The 19,062-nt window shown below is 34.0% G+C and overlaps 1 protein-coding gene across 7 annotated transcripts; it reads right to left on the bottom strand.

Annotated features, from left to right (window-relative positions):
- Positions 1-1,988: 1,988 nt before the first annotated feature.
- On the bottom strand, positions 1,989-18,201 carry LOC138332188 (uncharacterized). Of its 7 annotated transcripts, XM_069280182.1 has the most exons (15): positions 18,021-18,201; positions 17,579-17,646; positions 15,489-15,535; positions 14,244-14,518; positions 13,586-13,807; positions 12,460-12,744; positions 11,375-11,428; positions 9,886-9,927; positions 9,092-9,132; positions 8,340-8,655; positions 7,006-7,100; positions 6,121-6,403; positions 4,095-5,313; positions 3,600-3,763; positions 1,989-2,629 (listed from the first exon to the last, which is right to left on the bottom strand). In XM_069280182.1, the coding sequence occupies exons 4-15, from the start codon at positions 14,479-14,481 to the stop codon at positions 2,325-2,327; spliced, it is 3,264 nt and encodes a 1,087-aa protein (XP_069136283.1). In that variant the 5' UTR covers positions 14,482-14,518; positions 15,489-15,535; positions 17,579-17,646; positions 18,021-18,201; the 3' UTR covers positions 1,989-2,324. The 7 variants fall into 7 exon arrangements, with proteins under 7 accessions (XP_069136283.1, XP_069136286.1, XP_069136282.1 ...); XM_069280185.1 differs by lacking the exon at positions 18,021-18,201 and having other exon boundaries at positions 6,121-6,298; positions 17,579-17,994; XM_069280181.1 differs by lacking the exon at positions 18,021-18,201 and having other exon boundaries at positions 17,579-17,993.
- Between the last annotated feature and the right edge of the window lie 861 nt (positions 18,202-19,062).

Genomic DNA, 19,062 nt, shown 5'->3' with positions numbered 1-19,062 from the left:
AAATTAAACGAGTCACGTCAGGGAATATCACGCGCTGATCCGCCTATGCTCAATGTACTTACTAAATGCAGCAAGTATAATGAAACCGCCATTAAAATTTTAACCACGTTGGAAGCAGGGAGGACGGTCACCTTGAAAATTTATTCCTGGCATATATTTAGCGGAAATGACATTTTTTGCAATGAAATATAAGGTTTTATGGTGAAAATATATGTGGTGAAAGTATCAGTTTAGATAATGTCACTCAATATTAACCACTAAGAGTACAGCATTTTCAGTGTAAATATCGTTTTGGCGGTAAACTCTTTTCGAAATATCAAATCAAAAACATAATATTGCGTACGTCGTTCATCGTTGGAGCATAAAATTTAATGTGTTCTATTAGATTATCATAGGTTAATTTTCGAAAAAATGGCGGCTGATTAAAAGACAAGTACTGGTATATTTGCTTAGTTTAATTTTTAACAGAGACGTAAAAATGTAATAGATAGAACAATCCTCGTTTCTTGATTAATAACAGTTATATGTCATCTGGTGAGGTCAAATCTTTGATATTTTCCACTCGTAAAAAATATTAAAAACATTTTACCCGAATCGATGTAATACAAAAAAATGTAAAACTATTATTCATCAAAAAACATTATTCTCTATTTTTTAATCACAGAAACGCTAAACCATAGTAAATATCAAACGAAAGAATAACATGCATATTAAAATCAAGGACAAGGCCAACTTTAAAATTGAAACTAGCAAAACACAAAATTAACTTATGTTTACAAGAAAATGACACAATAATTATATAAATATGAGCTAGGTGGTGATTGCAATTTGAAAAAAGTCCGCTCAACCCAACAAAGTATTCACTCGCACACACTTAAACTACGCTCAAGATAATCGAATATGCACTTGAGTACTCCCAAGATTACTTTCACTAACAACACATGACTATCACAATGTCAGAAATACTGAAATAAAAAATCACGGCTTTAATTTTAGAATGTCACTGTTAAGATAATTGTTATTCCAGCTCTTCGGTGTTATTTTTGTTTATGTTAGATAATGTCCATCGAAGGTTTTCGTCACTGGGCGGTCTTGTTTATCATGTCGCAACTGGATATCTAAATGAATCTGATGACTCTACAGACGTAACAATCCCTCAATTACTTGTCCGTATAATAACGACAATGTGACTAAACCAGCGACTTATGATAAGTTTTCTTGATCAGGCGTGTTTAGAGCACTTCGATCATTTGACGACTATTCATGAGATCTGTTGCAGGTAAAGACTTGCTACAGCTCGATGTGTTGATGTTACATGAATTAAAACACAAAATCTCAAACCCTGAATCCTATATTGTTGAGCGATTTGTCATACCCCATAGTAATGAACAAGCTTGCAAAGTTCAACTCATCACACTGGTGTCATCAATTATATGATAAAACCAAAAGGCGATATCATATGAATATCGAGTGAACTGTAGTATATAGGTAGAGGGACTAAGTGGTATTTCATACCTTTGTAGAGTTCCAGAATATTTATATTCAGCAACATGAGCATTTATAGGATATCATTTCAAATAACACAAATACTTATAATACAAATATCATCGCTCGGAAGTACAACCCAGCAAAGCGCCCAGTCACGCTTCAATTCCAACTTCAAATCGCAACTAATAAGTGTGTAATAACACATAAAAATACTTCAAAACGAACAAAAGTTTACCATCCATTTAACATTGTAGCACATCAAGGAGTTAAAGCAACAACTGAATAAAGATTTAAAAACTAATGGTTTGAATAAATGCTGAAGTTCTCGGGTAAGTCAATTATACATTATAATTATTAGGATCATTACAAGGTAGATTGTATATCTTAAGGTATTCGGGAATAAGGTGGTCATAACCATTTCGCATACGTATTCCACCGCATATCTCGCTTTATAAAAAGGTACCAACGCCTATACTATTTTGAACTACAGGCCATTTCACGAAAATTAAAAGTGAAAAGTCGGAGTTACATGGAGCAAAAGGAAATGGAAACTATTACCGCTATCATATTTTCAAAACAGTAACTTTAGAAGCAGGGAAATACATTCATTTCAAGCTCTATTTGTTCTTCATAATGCTATGTGGATCGTTGAATAATCCGTGAATGGCATGAATCATTATTTGCCAGTCTGTAAATTACTTGGAAGCGTCAATAATCTGTAAGTGATATGTTGGTCTTCAGTCAACGCGTCGAGAATCTGCCGTATTGGAGTAACTAGACATACATTACTCTTGGTGAGATGACCTATACCCATTCCAATACAATCTGACGAAGCGTTATTTTCGAACAGAAACACGGCTGAGCCCGAATCCCCTTCTAAAAAGAAACGTTCCGTAGGAAGAACAGGTTCCAAACCACAAATCTGTCCTCTCATAATGTGCTTTGTTTTTACCATCGCTAAAAGCCAGCGGTTCATTTTCCGTACTGTCATCGCTTATCTTAAATTGACAGGTCGATTTGTCGAAACTGATTTTTCCAACACTGAAACCAGTGCCTATTCCACATTTGCAGACCGTAACCGATCTTTTTCCTTTGAATATTTCACCATTTGTAAATGTAAGGTGTTTCTTATTTTTGACGACTGAAAAGAAATAACAAATGAGTTATAGTTATGGATAAATTGAGAGTAGGAACATCTTCTCAGTTCTATTCTATATAATTTTTTTTCATTATTTCTGATAAATTGAGTATGTCCCTCTTGGAACCGAGCTGGTCGGTATCAGTAGATGTAGATATTTTTTATATCAAACGAATTATTGAACACAGTTATAAGTAATTAAATTATTAATGTAAAAAAATATTGAATTTTGTTATATTCGAATAGAAGGGTGAAATAAAAGGAGTACTAATCGATGTCAAGTTTCACAACAAAACACAAATCTTTCCGTTTCATGATTATAGTTCAAAATGAGTGTAGTGTAGCTATGGAAGCAACTAAGCTATATTTTCAAAGATCTTAAACACTATGATTCTACTTTTTTACAGGTAATTAAACATTATGGATCCTCAATAAAACTTCAGTTTCCCGCCCAAACATCTGATAGCGGGTTTTCTAGCCATCCGAAGAGCGTCTACATAGTGAATATTTTCCCTTTCATGACACTTGCGTCCAAATTGGAAGTTGTCCAGGCTGCTTCCCAATTATCAGGGGTTCATTGAAATGCTTATCGTACACATTTCCTACACTATTCCTTATGAATAAATCATTGTCACAAGACGCCGCGTTGCAACATTTCATATCCGTATATGAAATGTGTACAGCGTTGGAAAAAACTTGTTTATTATAATATTTGAATGACGAAATAAAATAGTACAAACTTTTCTTTGGAACGTTCAACAGCGATACATTTGAGGTGGCTTGAGCATAATTGCTGCATAGAATTATTTCAGCAGTTGTTACTTTCTGTCGAACAGCAATTTTGTAATTTGATAGTGATTTTTTTTTTTTTTCATTTAATTAATTACTATATTGGAATATAAATCACTGCTTAGTGTGAGAAAATGTGCGTATCATTGATTATGGTGATAAGAGATAAACGCATTATACGTACGATGACCGCGTAGTTGTTGTCTGGACATTGAATGCTCAAGATGTAACTGTGGACTCAGTGTGACTGTGGCATCGTCGTTGAATAAGATGAGAGCAACGTCTATGCCAATGTCCTTCTTTGGCCGCAACACTAGCCTCCTCACGTACCCACAGACTTGCATACTCCTGAAGAAAGCAAAACCAAAACAGAAAATATTACAAACGTTCATTTAAAAAAAAAATACAGCAAGACATATTAATGTTTAAAAAAAAGCTAAAATGTATATCGTAAAGATATTTTCACTAAAAGTGGAATGTCAAACCCTCATTTCAAAATTTAAATACTAGTACAACTGGAAAATGTTTAAAAGGTCAATCATGTCTCCCTTCAAGGAATAAGCACCAAGATTTATAATATATTTTGTTGTCCTGTCATGTTTATTAAAGATATTTTCACTCAATTTCACGAATGTTTTGGTTATTTGCACTAATATGTACCAAGTACAAAATTACTTACTCAATAGCTTCCATTTCCTCGACGTCAACAGATAGTGACGTTGGTACTGAATGTAGACCATCGTTTTCTTTACTGTTGTCTGTTTTAAACACATGGAAATTTGTTTCTGCTTCAGTAAATACTTTCAATAGTTGGGGTGACTTATCTGGATCAAACAATTCGTCGTGGAAAATCTCTTTGCTATCAAAAAATTCCCTTAAGAATGTATGTGCACATGTTAGAAAGCCAATTTTGTTCTGAGTGTTTTGTACAAATACTCCCGTAGTGGCACGATATTCCTCAGAATCAATGCTTTGGCCAACTTTAACAGTATTTCCAAATCTGAATGAACCTTCCACAACATGGACTAAAATCCGTGATCCGTTTGTGGTCAAATATCCTGGAAATGGAATTTCAGATGAAGGATTTAAATGCTTGTACGTGCTATGTAGGACAATCATGGTCGTCTTGTTATATCCCTGACATTTTGTCTGCAGTGACGAAATATGACCAGGTGTGATAGCGTTAAGGATGCTATGCCTCTTCCACAACCGATCAGAATGAAACTCTATTGTTTCTGCTAAGAGATTGTCTTCTTCCTCAGACACAGCATCTAATGTACTTGTGTTTTCATATTCGCCGACGATGATATTTTTGTTCTCTACCAAAATTGGCACAGAACAAATCTCCTCTTCAATTTCCTCAAGCACTTTTCTTGATGAACCAGACAAGATTCGCCGCAACGGGTTTTCCTTCCGGTAATAAGGTTTCAGGTTGACCTCAACTTGATGGTTATGTGATATTTGTTTTTTACCGGCATTACAAAGTGCGCGAAGAATTGTGGGTTCCACTTCATCGCAATACGCCAGTAACAATGCGTCAGCTATGTCATGACTAGAAAGAGCAGTTACTGTTTCAATATTTTGCAATATTGACGTAATCGCAGACTGATTCCCTGTATACGTAGCAAGCGTAAGAGGTGTGAACCCCTCAATATGACTATACACATACTCGTACTCAAACAGACAGTTGTCCTTCAGCTGATCCAGGATGAACTTTGGAAGTAACGTATGAGTTTTTTCCTTCAGATTTCCTTCTCCAGTGTCACACAAATGGTTGAGGAGGTCATCATTACGAGTCAGAATGGCGTAATGCATGGGTGTCCAACCGTCACAAAGTAACGAACACGGAGAATATGTGGTCCTGTTTAGAATCGAGCATATCCATGAGGGCATCCCATCTAGAATTTACAAGAAGATTTTAATGACAGATCGCGTGATAAGATACCACTACTATCCAACTATCAAGAGAGGAAACATTTGAAATTTTAAGGTTGAGCTACATATTACCAAGTGTAAAAGGTACAGAAAAATCGTTTTATACAGTAATGGTTAAACGCTTGCATGAAACGATACCGTCTAACAAATGACAGTAAAGGACTCTAAAGTATTTGGTACCTGAAATTTTAGGTTTAAAATAGTGTTTTTAAAACCAAGTTAATTTTGCATCTTTGATGCCCAAACACGGAATTGGTAGTATCCTAGTTGCTTCTAAATGAAATATCCGCACACATTAACACGACTGTCTATTACAATAATTCTAAATATTTTTCGGCACGTCAAAGTAGTCATAAATTACTTTGTTTGTTTCCTTTCCACAAGAAAAACAGATGTTTGTAATCGTTTGTATATGCTTTGCTTTTGCATTTTCATGTTGCATTACAGTCTGGTCTTGATTCAGGAAGATGTTTTAGAGATATGTTCTCTAGGATGTATGAATGGATGACACAAAAGTCAGATATTGTCTGATCCATGGAATTTTACAAATCATTTGATTCAACAAAATAAGAGTTTAGATTTCAGTAAATGTATAGTACCACCCCTATTAGATTAAATGTAAACAAACGAGCTATATAGACCTTCTATAATATCTGAAAAATATCAATTTGTGCAATATGGCAAAAACCTACATTTCAATCCTAAAATATAATTATTTGGAACTACAAATGTACAAGAATTGGAATTACACATAAAATGAAAGATACTACCGATATTGCCATTCAGTCCATGAACTCTGCAGTCGGAAAAGGTGTCGAAATTAAAAACACCGGATGTACGATCTTTACACGTCATCATTTGTCTGTTGGGAAGGACTACACACTCTAAACATCTCTTGACGTCTCCCCCCGATTCACATTGTCCAAGGATATTGAGTAAGCCGTACATCTGATAAGTACACAGAGTTTTATATTCAGAGACACACGGCGACACGAACAAAAACTTGGACATCGAATCCCTTCCCATCAAGGTAGTTTTAAAGGTCGCTCGGAACTAGAACAAAACCACGAACAAATTACTTATCATACTTCACATTATAAAAAAACAGCTGTTGCAATTTTAATTTGCATGTATAATAATTTTCGAGATCTTCATAAGATACTTTACTAGATACCTGTGGAACACTACGGGAATCCCTGATCAAACCTATATCGCTCTGACCGTTAAAAATGCTGAGGATAATCCTTAGGCTGAGAGCGATAGAAGCTTTAATCCCTAAATGACTATTTAGCATCCCTAGCAGAGTTCATAGGGTTTCATATCGACTGATATCGCCATCAGACCTTTATCATTAATCACCAAAAGCACACAGTTTAAAAAAAGTCACGAGAGTCATAGCTAGCTATAATCAATATATAAACATTGAAGCATATATCATCTCAAAAATAAACAAAAATATCTATTGAAAACATACATATCGCCATATCGTACATAACGAACATATAATTAAAACTTCGTCACAAAAGTGTTGTAACACAAATAAACCTTGATTGTATTTTGTATTGGTACACACGACAGTTGCGATTGGGTTGGTCATCTGTTATTTGAATTTATAGCTTTCTGTAATATATACTATAGAATGTTCTATATTTTACCTGGCTAGATGGGAGGTATACAGTTCTAAATGATAAATCAACTCTCTCCATGTTAACACAGACGTAAGGCTGTGGTGTCGATGATCCTATCCCAGCTGGAACGGTCATACAAACACAATAAGAACAATACATTATCACGATATTGAAGGGGATTATAAACACTTTGACAGAAAAAAGGAAAACAATACATTTATTATTTATTATAGGTTCATTTGAAAAAGTGAGCTTTAACATTGTAATCAAGTCACGATCAATTCTATCAATATATACAATGATGAAAGGACTACTTGCCGATTCGATTTCAGGTGGATGGCAGAAAATACTGTGTTTAAAACTTGTTACAAAAATGATAGCAAAATGCAATCTAAAAAGCATCAACCAAAATTATCTAGATTACAACAGACGTTTTAGTAAATGTCGTTTTTAGCGTATTACCTTCAAACGGGGATCTGAGTGTTAAGGAATAAAATTAAATGTTTGCTTATACAGCACTCTGGTATACCAGAGTGCTGTATAAGCAAAAATTTAATTTTATTCCTTAACACTCAGATCCCCGTTTGAAGGTAATACGCTAAACTGCTATTAGAATGATATATCTTCAGTAACCCATGACAATTCCAGTGTTCTAACTCAACGGGTGTCATAGAACAGTTTGTCTTTTTGGAATTTCATTGTGCTGGCAATCCACAAGATGCAGCTTAAAACAGTTTTAAATACATAGGCGACCTATCGACCTGGTCCGTAAATCTATGTTGATCTTAAAAATCAAAAATTAACAAAGTTAAACACTTGGATTAGTTCCCGGGCTGCCGGATTCCAGTTCGAGTAGTGGCAAGTCAATTATAGATGAGTGGCATCAAACATACCTTAATTATATTGCGCAATATAGTTAATATGTGAAATTACACTATGAAAAGGGAAAAATAGGATATAATTATCAAAGTGTGAAAACAGGTCAGTCAGGGTACATCAATACGGAAAGAAAGGGAAAATATTGCTTAATAATTTATCTTATTGCAAAAAAAAATCCCAAGGCGTACTAGAAAAGCAATATCCTAGTTCGTTTTTACGGATAAAACAAACGAATTATCTATTTTAACAATCCACGCGAGTACAATACAGTGTGGAAAGGAAGAAAAACTCTACTTCAATAGGATTTGGTGGAATGAATGTACATGAAAACAAAAGAATACTAATTGTGTTACGTTTAGGTAACACCTATAGTTATACAAAATTAAATTCTTCTCATCAGGCTTTAAACAAAGATTTCATTAATGTGTGTTGGCTTCATAAGAAACATTATGGTCATTACTTATTTTTAAAGAAAAAAATACCTTCGTTTCCGTCATGTGTGCCATGTTCAGTAGCAGACGTTATCCCTCCTACTTTTCTCATATATTGCAACAGAACCTTGTCCTTGCTCTGGTCTACACTTTCCAAAGGAGTACGACCATATTGATTTAGTTCATCTATATCGAATCCAGATTGTAACAAATATGAAGTTAGTCTCTTCATCCCCAGTGATGCAGCAGTGTGTAGAGGATAGAACCGACCTCCATCAGTCAGGTCTGTGTTTGATGCTGCTAATGCACGTAACAAACGGACGTCTCCATGTTGTATAGCACGTTGGACGGAAATTTCTTCAGATGGCTAAAAGCAAACAAACTGTTCGTTAGATATGTCACCAATTCTTTATTTGCACTTTATTGAGTTACCTCCCTTGCGGGTAATTATCAATTGTGACGTCATGATTGTGTAAGCGAAATTTATGTCGGTTTCTCTGAAAAGTGTGAAGTAACGCTAGCACAGACATGGCCGTCAAGACTCTGTTAGGGTTATGGTTAGGACCGTCACAATCAATACCTACTTGCAAGGGCAGATAACTCAGTAATATGCAAATATAGAATAATGTTGTACATTGTCAGACAGATTTATCAAGTCAAATCTTAAAATCAAATTAAATAATTGTCTTTTTGAGATTAAATATCAATAAAATCATACTTTCCTGGTAAGAAATGCGCACAAAAGTATTTAACAAAGATATTAGTCCCGCACAAACGTTATCGGGTGCATTGGTGAAACGTACATCTTGAAATCTGACGTCTGGAAGATCCGTAGTTACATGACCTAGAACATAACAATAAATTGAAATATGTGAAATGTCTTTAAACTTTTAAAAACGATCCCCACACACAAAATAAAAATAAAATAAAGCAGCCAAAATAACTAAGATTAGTAAGGATGAAAGAAATACTTGTTACTAAACTGTCTCTAAATGTTATGAATTGGTAAAAGAATATATACATTTCTGGTAAATATGTTAAATAACACCCTTCAACAGACTGAACGGTTCTCACAGTAATGATTATTTAGTCTGTAAAACTTTATTTTCCGTTTAACTTTTCATTTACTAATCGCGCAAATATTTTTGCACCATTTTATAATTAGTTTCCAATCACAAACATTTTTCAAAGTCTAGCCGTTAAGACTTTCTGTTACAGAAAAATCTTCGGGTCTACTTGCACAAAGATAAACTTCACAAAAATTGTCATCCTAAATTGATTCCTAGTCTGTCATGCAGACAGAAACCCAGGAGTTCATCTATGTTCTTGAGAAAATTGACTGCTAAATTCAATATATAGGGAAATGCATTTTTTGGTTCTAGATGAAGTCTTAAATGATCACTTCAATATTAAATTTGCATGGAGTATTCCGGAAAACGACCCTGTATAGTTATATTATAACACTTTAACGAACATTATGTTGTAGTACGTCATCAGGTAAGGAAATGGTTTACGGCTATGACTATTTGCTGACGGAAGCAGTCTTGGCAAACATTAATTAACGACATTAGAATAAAACAAAGCATACTGTACTCACTGTTTTGGTAACCGGACTCCTCATACTGTCTCCTGCGTTTTTCTTAAATAAAACATAAATTAGACAAAACGAATGTTGTATCAAATTAACAATCTAGTATGGATAATGTAGGATATAAATGTACTAAATACCAACAATGTATGTATCATGCAATTGATATTTCCCCTATGCACAAACAGCTATTGCAGTCATTATTATGGCGATACCGTATGTGTGATACTAGCCAACAGATAATATCCAAAGAAATTAGATATACATGTATAACTTTTGGAGAAATAACTATGCTATTTTCAATTTGATCAATATTAATCATTTTCTCGTAATTTTGAATAAGTTACGTTACCTTTCGTTACATTCCAATTATTCAATTATCGTAAGGGCTCCAGAAGGGCACCAGTTGGTTGCCGAGACAGCTACCCAAGAGTAGACATTTTGTGGAAAGACTTTTTTATCTACTAGTACTACATAATCTGAGTGTCGATGCTTTTGGATATCAATTACTTACAAATAGAAAAGTTAGTTTATATGCATTCTGTATAACTTCGTTAATTGTAAATTAATTATGATAGTAAAAATCTTAACAAATGGAAATGTAAAACGACATTGATACCGAAAAATAGAGTCGCAAAAGGTTTTAGCTTATCGCTGATACTACATTAACATCACCTTCTTAATAATTCAATTAAAATAAATGGTAATTTTCATAATGCTAGTATCCCGCTGCCATCCTTATTACCACGCGTTCGTTGACTATCACTGTGCTAGAAACAAAACAGCGAAATGGATCTTCATTGATAACATAGATTATAATGAAATCTTGCATTTGTTTGGTGTTGTAACCTCATCTTAGGCTATCGATATAGGAACTTTTCTTAGGTTATTACTATTTTAAGAAACTTTATTTCCATTTCGTTAAGGTATTGGGCCTTTCACAAAACGGCAATAAAAGGGACTAATTTAGGAAGAAAAATAGAATATTGAATATACATAACGGGTACAAAACATATTATATGTATCATATAACCTTACAACATAGCACATGCATGCTTTTAAATACACGGATACTAATTTAGTATTTCAACATAGTGTTTGACTTTGCTTTGCAATTTAGAAGACTGTTCTCCGCGCGAACGATACAACTAATTCAATAAGTCAATAGTACAAATTGACAATAACTCAAACTCTACAGTCAAAGACGATTATGTATAATAAACAAAAAGGTGAATATTTACGGGGTTTCGAGATCTAAAAAACACGTGAGTAAAGTACAATTTACCGTCGATTAGTCCCACCATCCGATGATTATGACTTCATCATTTGACGTGAGTTTCGTGACGTCATAATCACCGGAAGGTGGAACTAATCATGGTAAGTTGTATTTTACTCACGTCGTTTTGGGATCTCGATACCCCCTTATTGAGGTACTTTTAATCATACAAAGTTAATTGGTTTTTACACATTTTGGTATATCAAGACTACATATACTTACTGACTTTGCCCACTGCCAATATTTCTTCATGTGGTTTGCTGCTTAATGGTTCTTCTATAACAATAATTCATAAAGGTCACTTTATTTAAAAAAATAAAATTAAACTGAACAAAAATCTCGGATAAATAGCAATAAGTAGAATTAAATTTAATTAAAGAAGCTTTCAGACAAGGAATCAGTATTTTGCGTTGTTATTGTAAAACAATAAAACAAAATACCGCTAAAACAATATTGTAAATATCGTAAAAGCTAATTTATAAAAATGACATGTATGTGCAAATAGGTACAATAATCATTAGAAATTTTATTGCACTTGTCCTAGACTGTTTTAAAAGGAAACTTAGTTCCGAAAATTCCAGGAGTACTCTTGCTAAACTGTGATTGGACAAGTAGCCCAATACTGTTATGCAAATTCCTCGTTATATCGCAAGAGACCTCGAACGCGACTTAAAATGTTACGCAAATAATTGTATTAAAAATTGTGTATATATATTGTTTCACTACAGCCCACCTTACAAAGAGCATTTGGCATGTAACAGTCTATGAACTGCCATTCGTTAAGTATAACGTCATTATCATTGTGATGTCACATTTTTCTTGCGCGATCACGGAAGATGTCTGTTCCGTTTTTGACAATAATATTTTTTATGTATTATAAATGCGAAATCTCTTAGGATTTCAACATAAAATTGTTATCGAATGTAAATAAGCATAGAACCCAATTCAACTGGAAATTATGGGGGTATAAATTCCATCTGAACTGCGGTAAATCAACATAAAGCGCTAAAATACTCCCATAATTGCTAATTGAATCCAGTTCAATGCTAGATGAATGCACGATTGTCAGTTAGAACCCTTGATCGTGAATTTATACATTCGGAAATATGCTCAAATAACGAAGGAAGAATCCTCATATAATTGGCTTAGAATATTTATCTGGGCTCCATCAGGACAATTATGGCAGAGGCTAAATGAGGATAAAATGGTACTACATGTAGGACAGAATGGGGCGGTGTAGACACGTCGGTTGGTGGTATAACATTAGACACACACTTTACAACAATGGTGTGCTAATAAACACTTGCCTGCTAGCTTCACATGTTTATCCTCAATTTCAAATGAGTCAATCTTCAGGTTTTTTAGGGCTGACTTCTCAACATCTGACAGCTCAAACAGACTAAACACAGAAGATTCGGGAATCATCAGTGTAACCGTTAAACTGTGTAGATATTCTATACCCTTGATATAGATAAATTTGGAAGGAACAAACAATCGATCAGCAATAGTTGTACGCATGGTTTCAATGTCGAGCTTAGATGTTGTTTCCAGTTGTCCGCCAACATGGAAGTCAGCATACACGTAACCGTTCCCTTTAAAATAAATTCAAAACTCATTTAAAGGACAGGATTAAACTGATTTTACCCCGAGTTTTTGTTTATTTATTAATTTTTCTTTTTGTTTTATTTATTATGGTTTTTTTAGTTGTTTTTTGTTTTTGTATTTTTTTTTTATTCATAACCCGCACGACAAACCAGGACTTCACATGAGTGATATTTTTACATTATGCATCTAGTGTTTTGTGATCTTCTTAATTGTCCGAGTTTATAACTAATTCACGATAAGTATAAACGAGGGCGCTTCGTCAAAAAATATTCGAAGTCAATACTCGAGGGAGGTAGGGCAACATTGCCGTCTGATTAAGGTTTTTAAATTTTGTATTTACAATTGGACATCATTCACCTACATAGTTTTTCTACTTTTTATTTCATATAAATTTTGTATAGACATCAGTGATCATGATTAGTACATATACATAGGTTCTTATATAAGTGTTCAGTTCGTGAATATGAGATTTTATGAAACAAAGGTTTTTCTTCATTTTTGCGAGTCTTGGTAACCAAAGCTTACAACTACGGACGTATTTCATCAAATCTCATACAAAAAATGAACACATACCTAAGATACTTTTTATCACATAACTTCAAAAACCTACATTTCAAAGGATAAAATGTGTTGCAAAATTCCAGCTGATGTGAATATCGCTCCAGGTGAAATTACACTAGTGACATATGCAAAAATATTAATTTATCTGGGCAAAGTCACTTGAAATTAAGCGGATTATATGAATAATGATAATAAGTGGTTGAGACAATTAGTTCGCAAAATAGATTATTCATTACAAATGAGTTTTTTAAAGAAAGCATCACTTACTTGGACTTCTGTCTGGTTTAAATATTTGTAAAGGACATGTGTTGTACTCTCTGGCAAAACCAGTCAGTGTGGTGTGCAAGTCCTTTCTGTCCAGGTGCCATACCAGACTTTGTAGTTGTTGGAGATTATATACATCCATAAAGGCGATATCCATTAAATGATCGAAGACCTGTATCACCGTTTTTATTTCTGACAGTACCGTTTTACTGGTATGGTATTCGGCTGGAATATATATTAAAGGTGTAATATATTATAAATTAGAACATTATATCCTTTGAAAAAGCATCATATATCAAATCACCATGTCAGTTTTACTGATCATGAAATAGATATCTCTCTCTTTCATAAGAAATATAATATGTGATAACTCATCAATTAAACATAAACCTGATAACAAATGACAAATTCCATCTCAACTGTAGAAAATCAACATCCTAATCTCCGTGTCACATATAACAAATCACCAACTATATCCTGATCTCACCTGTAATTAATCAAAATATCTATCTTCCTATTTCACCTGTAATTAATCAGTATCTCTATCTTTCTATCTCACCTGTAATAAATCAGTATCTCTATCTTTTTATGTCACCTGTAATATATAATTAATATCTCAGCAGCTGAATGTAGACAGTTTATAGCAAAAGCTTGTATTTACCTTTCAATAATAACTTTATTTCATTCAACTCATCTACAGTGATATTCTTTGCAAGCTTCATCAGGAATACTCTGAGTTTCCATTCTTGGGACGGTTTTTTCAGCATTTGGTTTGCTTTTGAAGGTTGTTCCTGTAGTACCGGTGTTATGAAGTCAGATCTGGTGCCGGTCCGTCGATAAATAATTGTTGAGTAGGTATCTTCAGTGACAGACTTTACTTTATTATTAGTGTCATCCATTTTCTCACCAAGAAGACTAATGATGCAGATAAAATCACTAAGGTAGATAAAAGAGATCATAGAGAAATCACCCACCAATGAATGCTCTTTACCAGACAAATGCGAAATTGACATTTTCTTTTCTCATACTTTTAAACTTGTTTTCGTTCGAACATTTGATTACATGGATAAAGTTCCACACATTATGCTAAAATGCCAAATACAAGATTGGTGCACATGTGAAAATTTGCGAACTAGAAATGATTATAAAGAAGAAACGTAAGAAATATCCATCGGAATTTTGTGGAGAATAACGATAACAAGCTTCAAATTTTCAAGATTTTGTCATAGAGAAATCTGAGATGTTCTCTGTTGTTATATAATTGTATATTTTACCTATAGATGTGTTGACAAGTTTAAAATCTACCCTAAGGCATTGTGGTCTTATTTTTGTGGAGTGACCGACAATTACATATAGTATTCACATGTCAAAGTGTTTATAACCTTCCTTGAGGCAATGGTGTCATTGATAAGCTTAAGTAGATATATTTCATATCAAACTGCCGATATATTTTCAAGTCGTTTAATTGTGATAATGTCTTTATGCTATTGATCTTGATTACATCCGGGTTTACCTATCGGACAATGGTCATTTTATTATAAAAACCCATGCCTGATTTATGAACATCAGTTGGATTTCCAACCTTCAAGGCGGTCGATAGTGAACTGTGTGTGAACATTATTCAAATTCGGAACTTTTATAAGGTGGATCGCCATCTACGGATAACTAATTCGGTGTCTACATATTGGATTACCAATACGAGTGAACTTTCATTTTATTTCTATGTAATGTGCCACATATGTTGATATGTGGGAAAGAAATACAATACAAGAGAAAATCAAATTCTACTTGAATTCTTCGTTTTGTGTCCTGTGATTTATATAATTACCCACGGTCCGAACTGAACTTGAAAACAACACACATTTTCTTTATTAAAATTTTCTCACAATATACAAACCATACTTACAATCATAATTCATCGTTCGTTATCCCTCGTCATATCTCAGATACAAACTGCAACAAGAAAATATCTTTTTACCTTTTTTCAGAGTTATGCACCTTTGTTACAAAATAATAAAATGGCTACTCCACTTAAACTACTGAAGGGATTTCAATAAAGTCTGTAGTGAGTGATATGTTATGTTGCTCTTAATTGCTTTTATAAAGTCACATAATACGCAGTCGCATTTAACCTATTGCGATCCCCTCTCCTTCGGCGTCAAAGTTACCTTTTGAACTTATTCTTAATAACGATGATTCCTGTAATCTTGGACTAATAGAGAGGGCTACAAAGTTTGTAAATACACATTTATACAGCTATTATGAAGATAAGAAGAAAAACGACATTTTATAACACAGGCGACCGTGTAGACCTAGGGGTCGCTCTGGTTTTCCTATTGTTTTTGCCGATGTTTGCACCTGCTGTTAATGCCAGTTGTATTTCCATAAGCTTTAACATTGTTCATGTTAAAATTGATTTCTTCTGTGAAATATTTAATTGTAAAATTTAGAAATACGAAAATCTCAATAGTCCGACAAATCTCATCTTATATTCATATCAACGCAACACTCATCGTTTCGTCAACATTGTGCATGAGTTTTCTCATGTGTTTTAGCCAAAACTATTTTATCCTATGTAACTCTTTTTATTAAATCAACATTTACAATTTTGTTTTAGTTTTTGCTTGCCTTTTTCTTATCCTGATATTTTAGATACAGTTTATACCCTGGTACTGCCCTGTAGTTTGGCCCTAAATACCTTAGTTGTCGATGGGTCGTAAAACTCAAACAAACAAACAAACCGACATATCGCAATCAATTGGTCATGTGGTTCAGAAAAAATGAATATTTCCCTACCTAGAGGTTATGATAACGAATTATCTTACCCCAGACAGGGATATCCACAGTTTTACCAGTGTGATATTTTTCTTTCCCCCATACTTCACAAGGACATCCCGAGGTTCGCTAGGGAAAAGATATCTCTATCTTACACAGGGGAGTGTAAGACAGCTCACACGCGCAGGACAATAACGTGACGTCATCAATACATGCGGTGTAACTGCGGCGCACATTGTAGATGTGGAATATTTGTACGTGCTCAACAATGGTATGACGTCACGACAACAATATCATGACGTCGCGGTAATAATATTGTAACGTCACGACAACAATAAAATGACGTCACAAAGACGGCGATTCCATAAGTGACACGTTTATTAGAGACACAAAGTGGTGCACGGCGTAAGAGAAAAAGAATCATTTACCCTCTTTGGGGTTAGACAGGAGATCTAAACTCTCGGGATAAGATTCTTAAGATGTCAAACACTCGGCACAGCCTCGTGTTTGACATCTTAAGAATCTTACCTCTCGGGTTGAGAATCTCTTGTCTCACCCCAAAGCGGGTGAAAGATTCTATTAATCAAAACCGAGGGGTAATTCATAAACGTTCAACATCCACAATGCACGCCATGGTTACACCGTATGACGTCATGACATCACGTAATTGTTTTACTGGAGCTGTCATACCCTAGGGATTGAGCAACAGAGAAATTTCTCGCTGTAAATACCAATGACAAATCAGTGAATGGTGGGAGAAAGCATAATTATAACCAATTTGGTTCATGATCAAAGATACACTATGTAATAAACATGATCTCATATATAACCAAGGTGGACTCCAAACAACCGGGAGTACTACACCTGTAACTATGGTGGTCTCATGCTAATTATATATAACTGGAATGGCTTTACTTGTAACCTAAGTGGTCTTATACATAGGCGAGGGGTTAAATCTGTATAACCATTTCATGGTTATTAAAACGCTATCCTATATGCTGATAATGTTTCCGACATAAACATATATATTATCAATAATTGGAATGGCTTTACTTGTAACATTAATTGTCCTACACATACACAGAGTGGTCAAATATATATACTAGTAGCCATTTCCTGGTTATAAAGGCGCTTATATGTTCATAATATTTCCGACATAAATATTTAAATACAAAAATAATAAAACACAATACTCTGTGAACAGGTATAAAAACAACTTACCTATAGGTGTGCGCCATTACTGTTACCCAGAATTGACTCTCTAATCGATTCCGTTAGCCGACAGAAATCTCATGTCGTACAAGGAAGTAAAATGATATAAAAATGCAGTTAATTGTATAAGTATATAATACCCTATATGACAATGTCTTTATGGGCATACCTACGCATTCCATGTATATTTAGCCACGCCACTAATAAGGTGTGTTCTCCTTCTATTCATAGTACTAAGTTATAGTCTGCTTTAGTTCACATTGTTTTACGTTTTATCTTCTGTTATCCATATTTAACTATATTAACTCATATGGTCATAAACTACATGTTTTATTTTTAAACGGTGTAACTTCATCATTAGATATACATACTTAAACATTGTACCTTAGATAATACGCAGAATGTAATGTAGAGCGGTTTACCCAAGCAGTCACTGTGTATTGTACCTTACCTTATGTATGTTAGAGTCGTATTACAAATATTACATGTATTAGAGACGATAACAAAATACACCTTGACTTTGGTCTTCTTTCATTTTAAAAAACATGACCTGTAATGAACCGATTCAACTTCAAGATAATTTCTTGTTAACACTAGGAAACAATGCCTTGGTGTAAATGCGTGCATCGTATGACTGAATTAAGCAGCAACAAAGGCATGTAGATAACACTCACTTGATAATGTGTTATTGACAGGTTAAAACATGTGTATATTACTAAAATACATATCTTTTATGCAATAGTACCGTAGCGTTCCTAATTGGGCCGCATGTAAGACATTTTTAAAAATTGAAATTTAAAATTATGTTGATACAGAACATTCGACCTATACACGACCAAGACCCTATCTACCGACCACATCAAACTGTGTAATATATAGCTTGGACTAAATTAATATTTCAAAGTTTCGCACTGCATCGTTACACAGGCAATATTTCTTCATGTGAATTTCACATTAAATTCACACCTTTTTTTCACGTGAAATTCAGGTGAAAAGCCCTTCACGTGAATTTCATGTGACTGATAGAGTGTGTTTTTCGTCGTATAAAAACAGGATGGACATTGTATTGTCAGGTTGCTCAATGTTAAGTTTTAATTACAAGACTATCTCCTTGATCTGTTTGGTCGACAGTTTTTCCGTCACTTGTTGGTGGTACGAAAGGGATGTGGCATGAATTATCGTCAAAGATAAACAAAAGATTCCTTTAATTCCTATATACAGATAGATCTCAAGGATGATTTAGGGTCTATTTAAAGTTGCTTTCTGTCAGTTATTTCCTATTCAGTTTTGCCTTACATTTTAAGCATGGATGCAGCGTAGCGGAATCTCACAAAAATTATTTCATAACCCGATGCAATTAAAAAAAGGGTGACATCAATGATTGTAATTAATTTTCCAGACTACTTGATAAAATAAAATACAATTACACATCATACGATTACATTGATTTTCCAAGGGATAATTTTTGTACATCAATACGCAACGTCAATGTT

Source organism: Argopecten irradians, chromosome 9 (genome assembly GCF_041381155.1).
Source record: "Argopecten irradians isolate NY chromosome 9, Ai_NY, whole genome shotgun sequence".
In the NCBI taxonomy this organism is placed as follows: domain Eukaryota; kingdom Metazoa; phylum Mollusca; class Bivalvia; order Pectinida; family Pectinidae; genus Argopecten; species Argopecten irradians.
The sequence above is the reverse complement of the archived record's forward strand: the minus strand, read 5'-3'. Positions and strand labels throughout refer to the sequence as shown.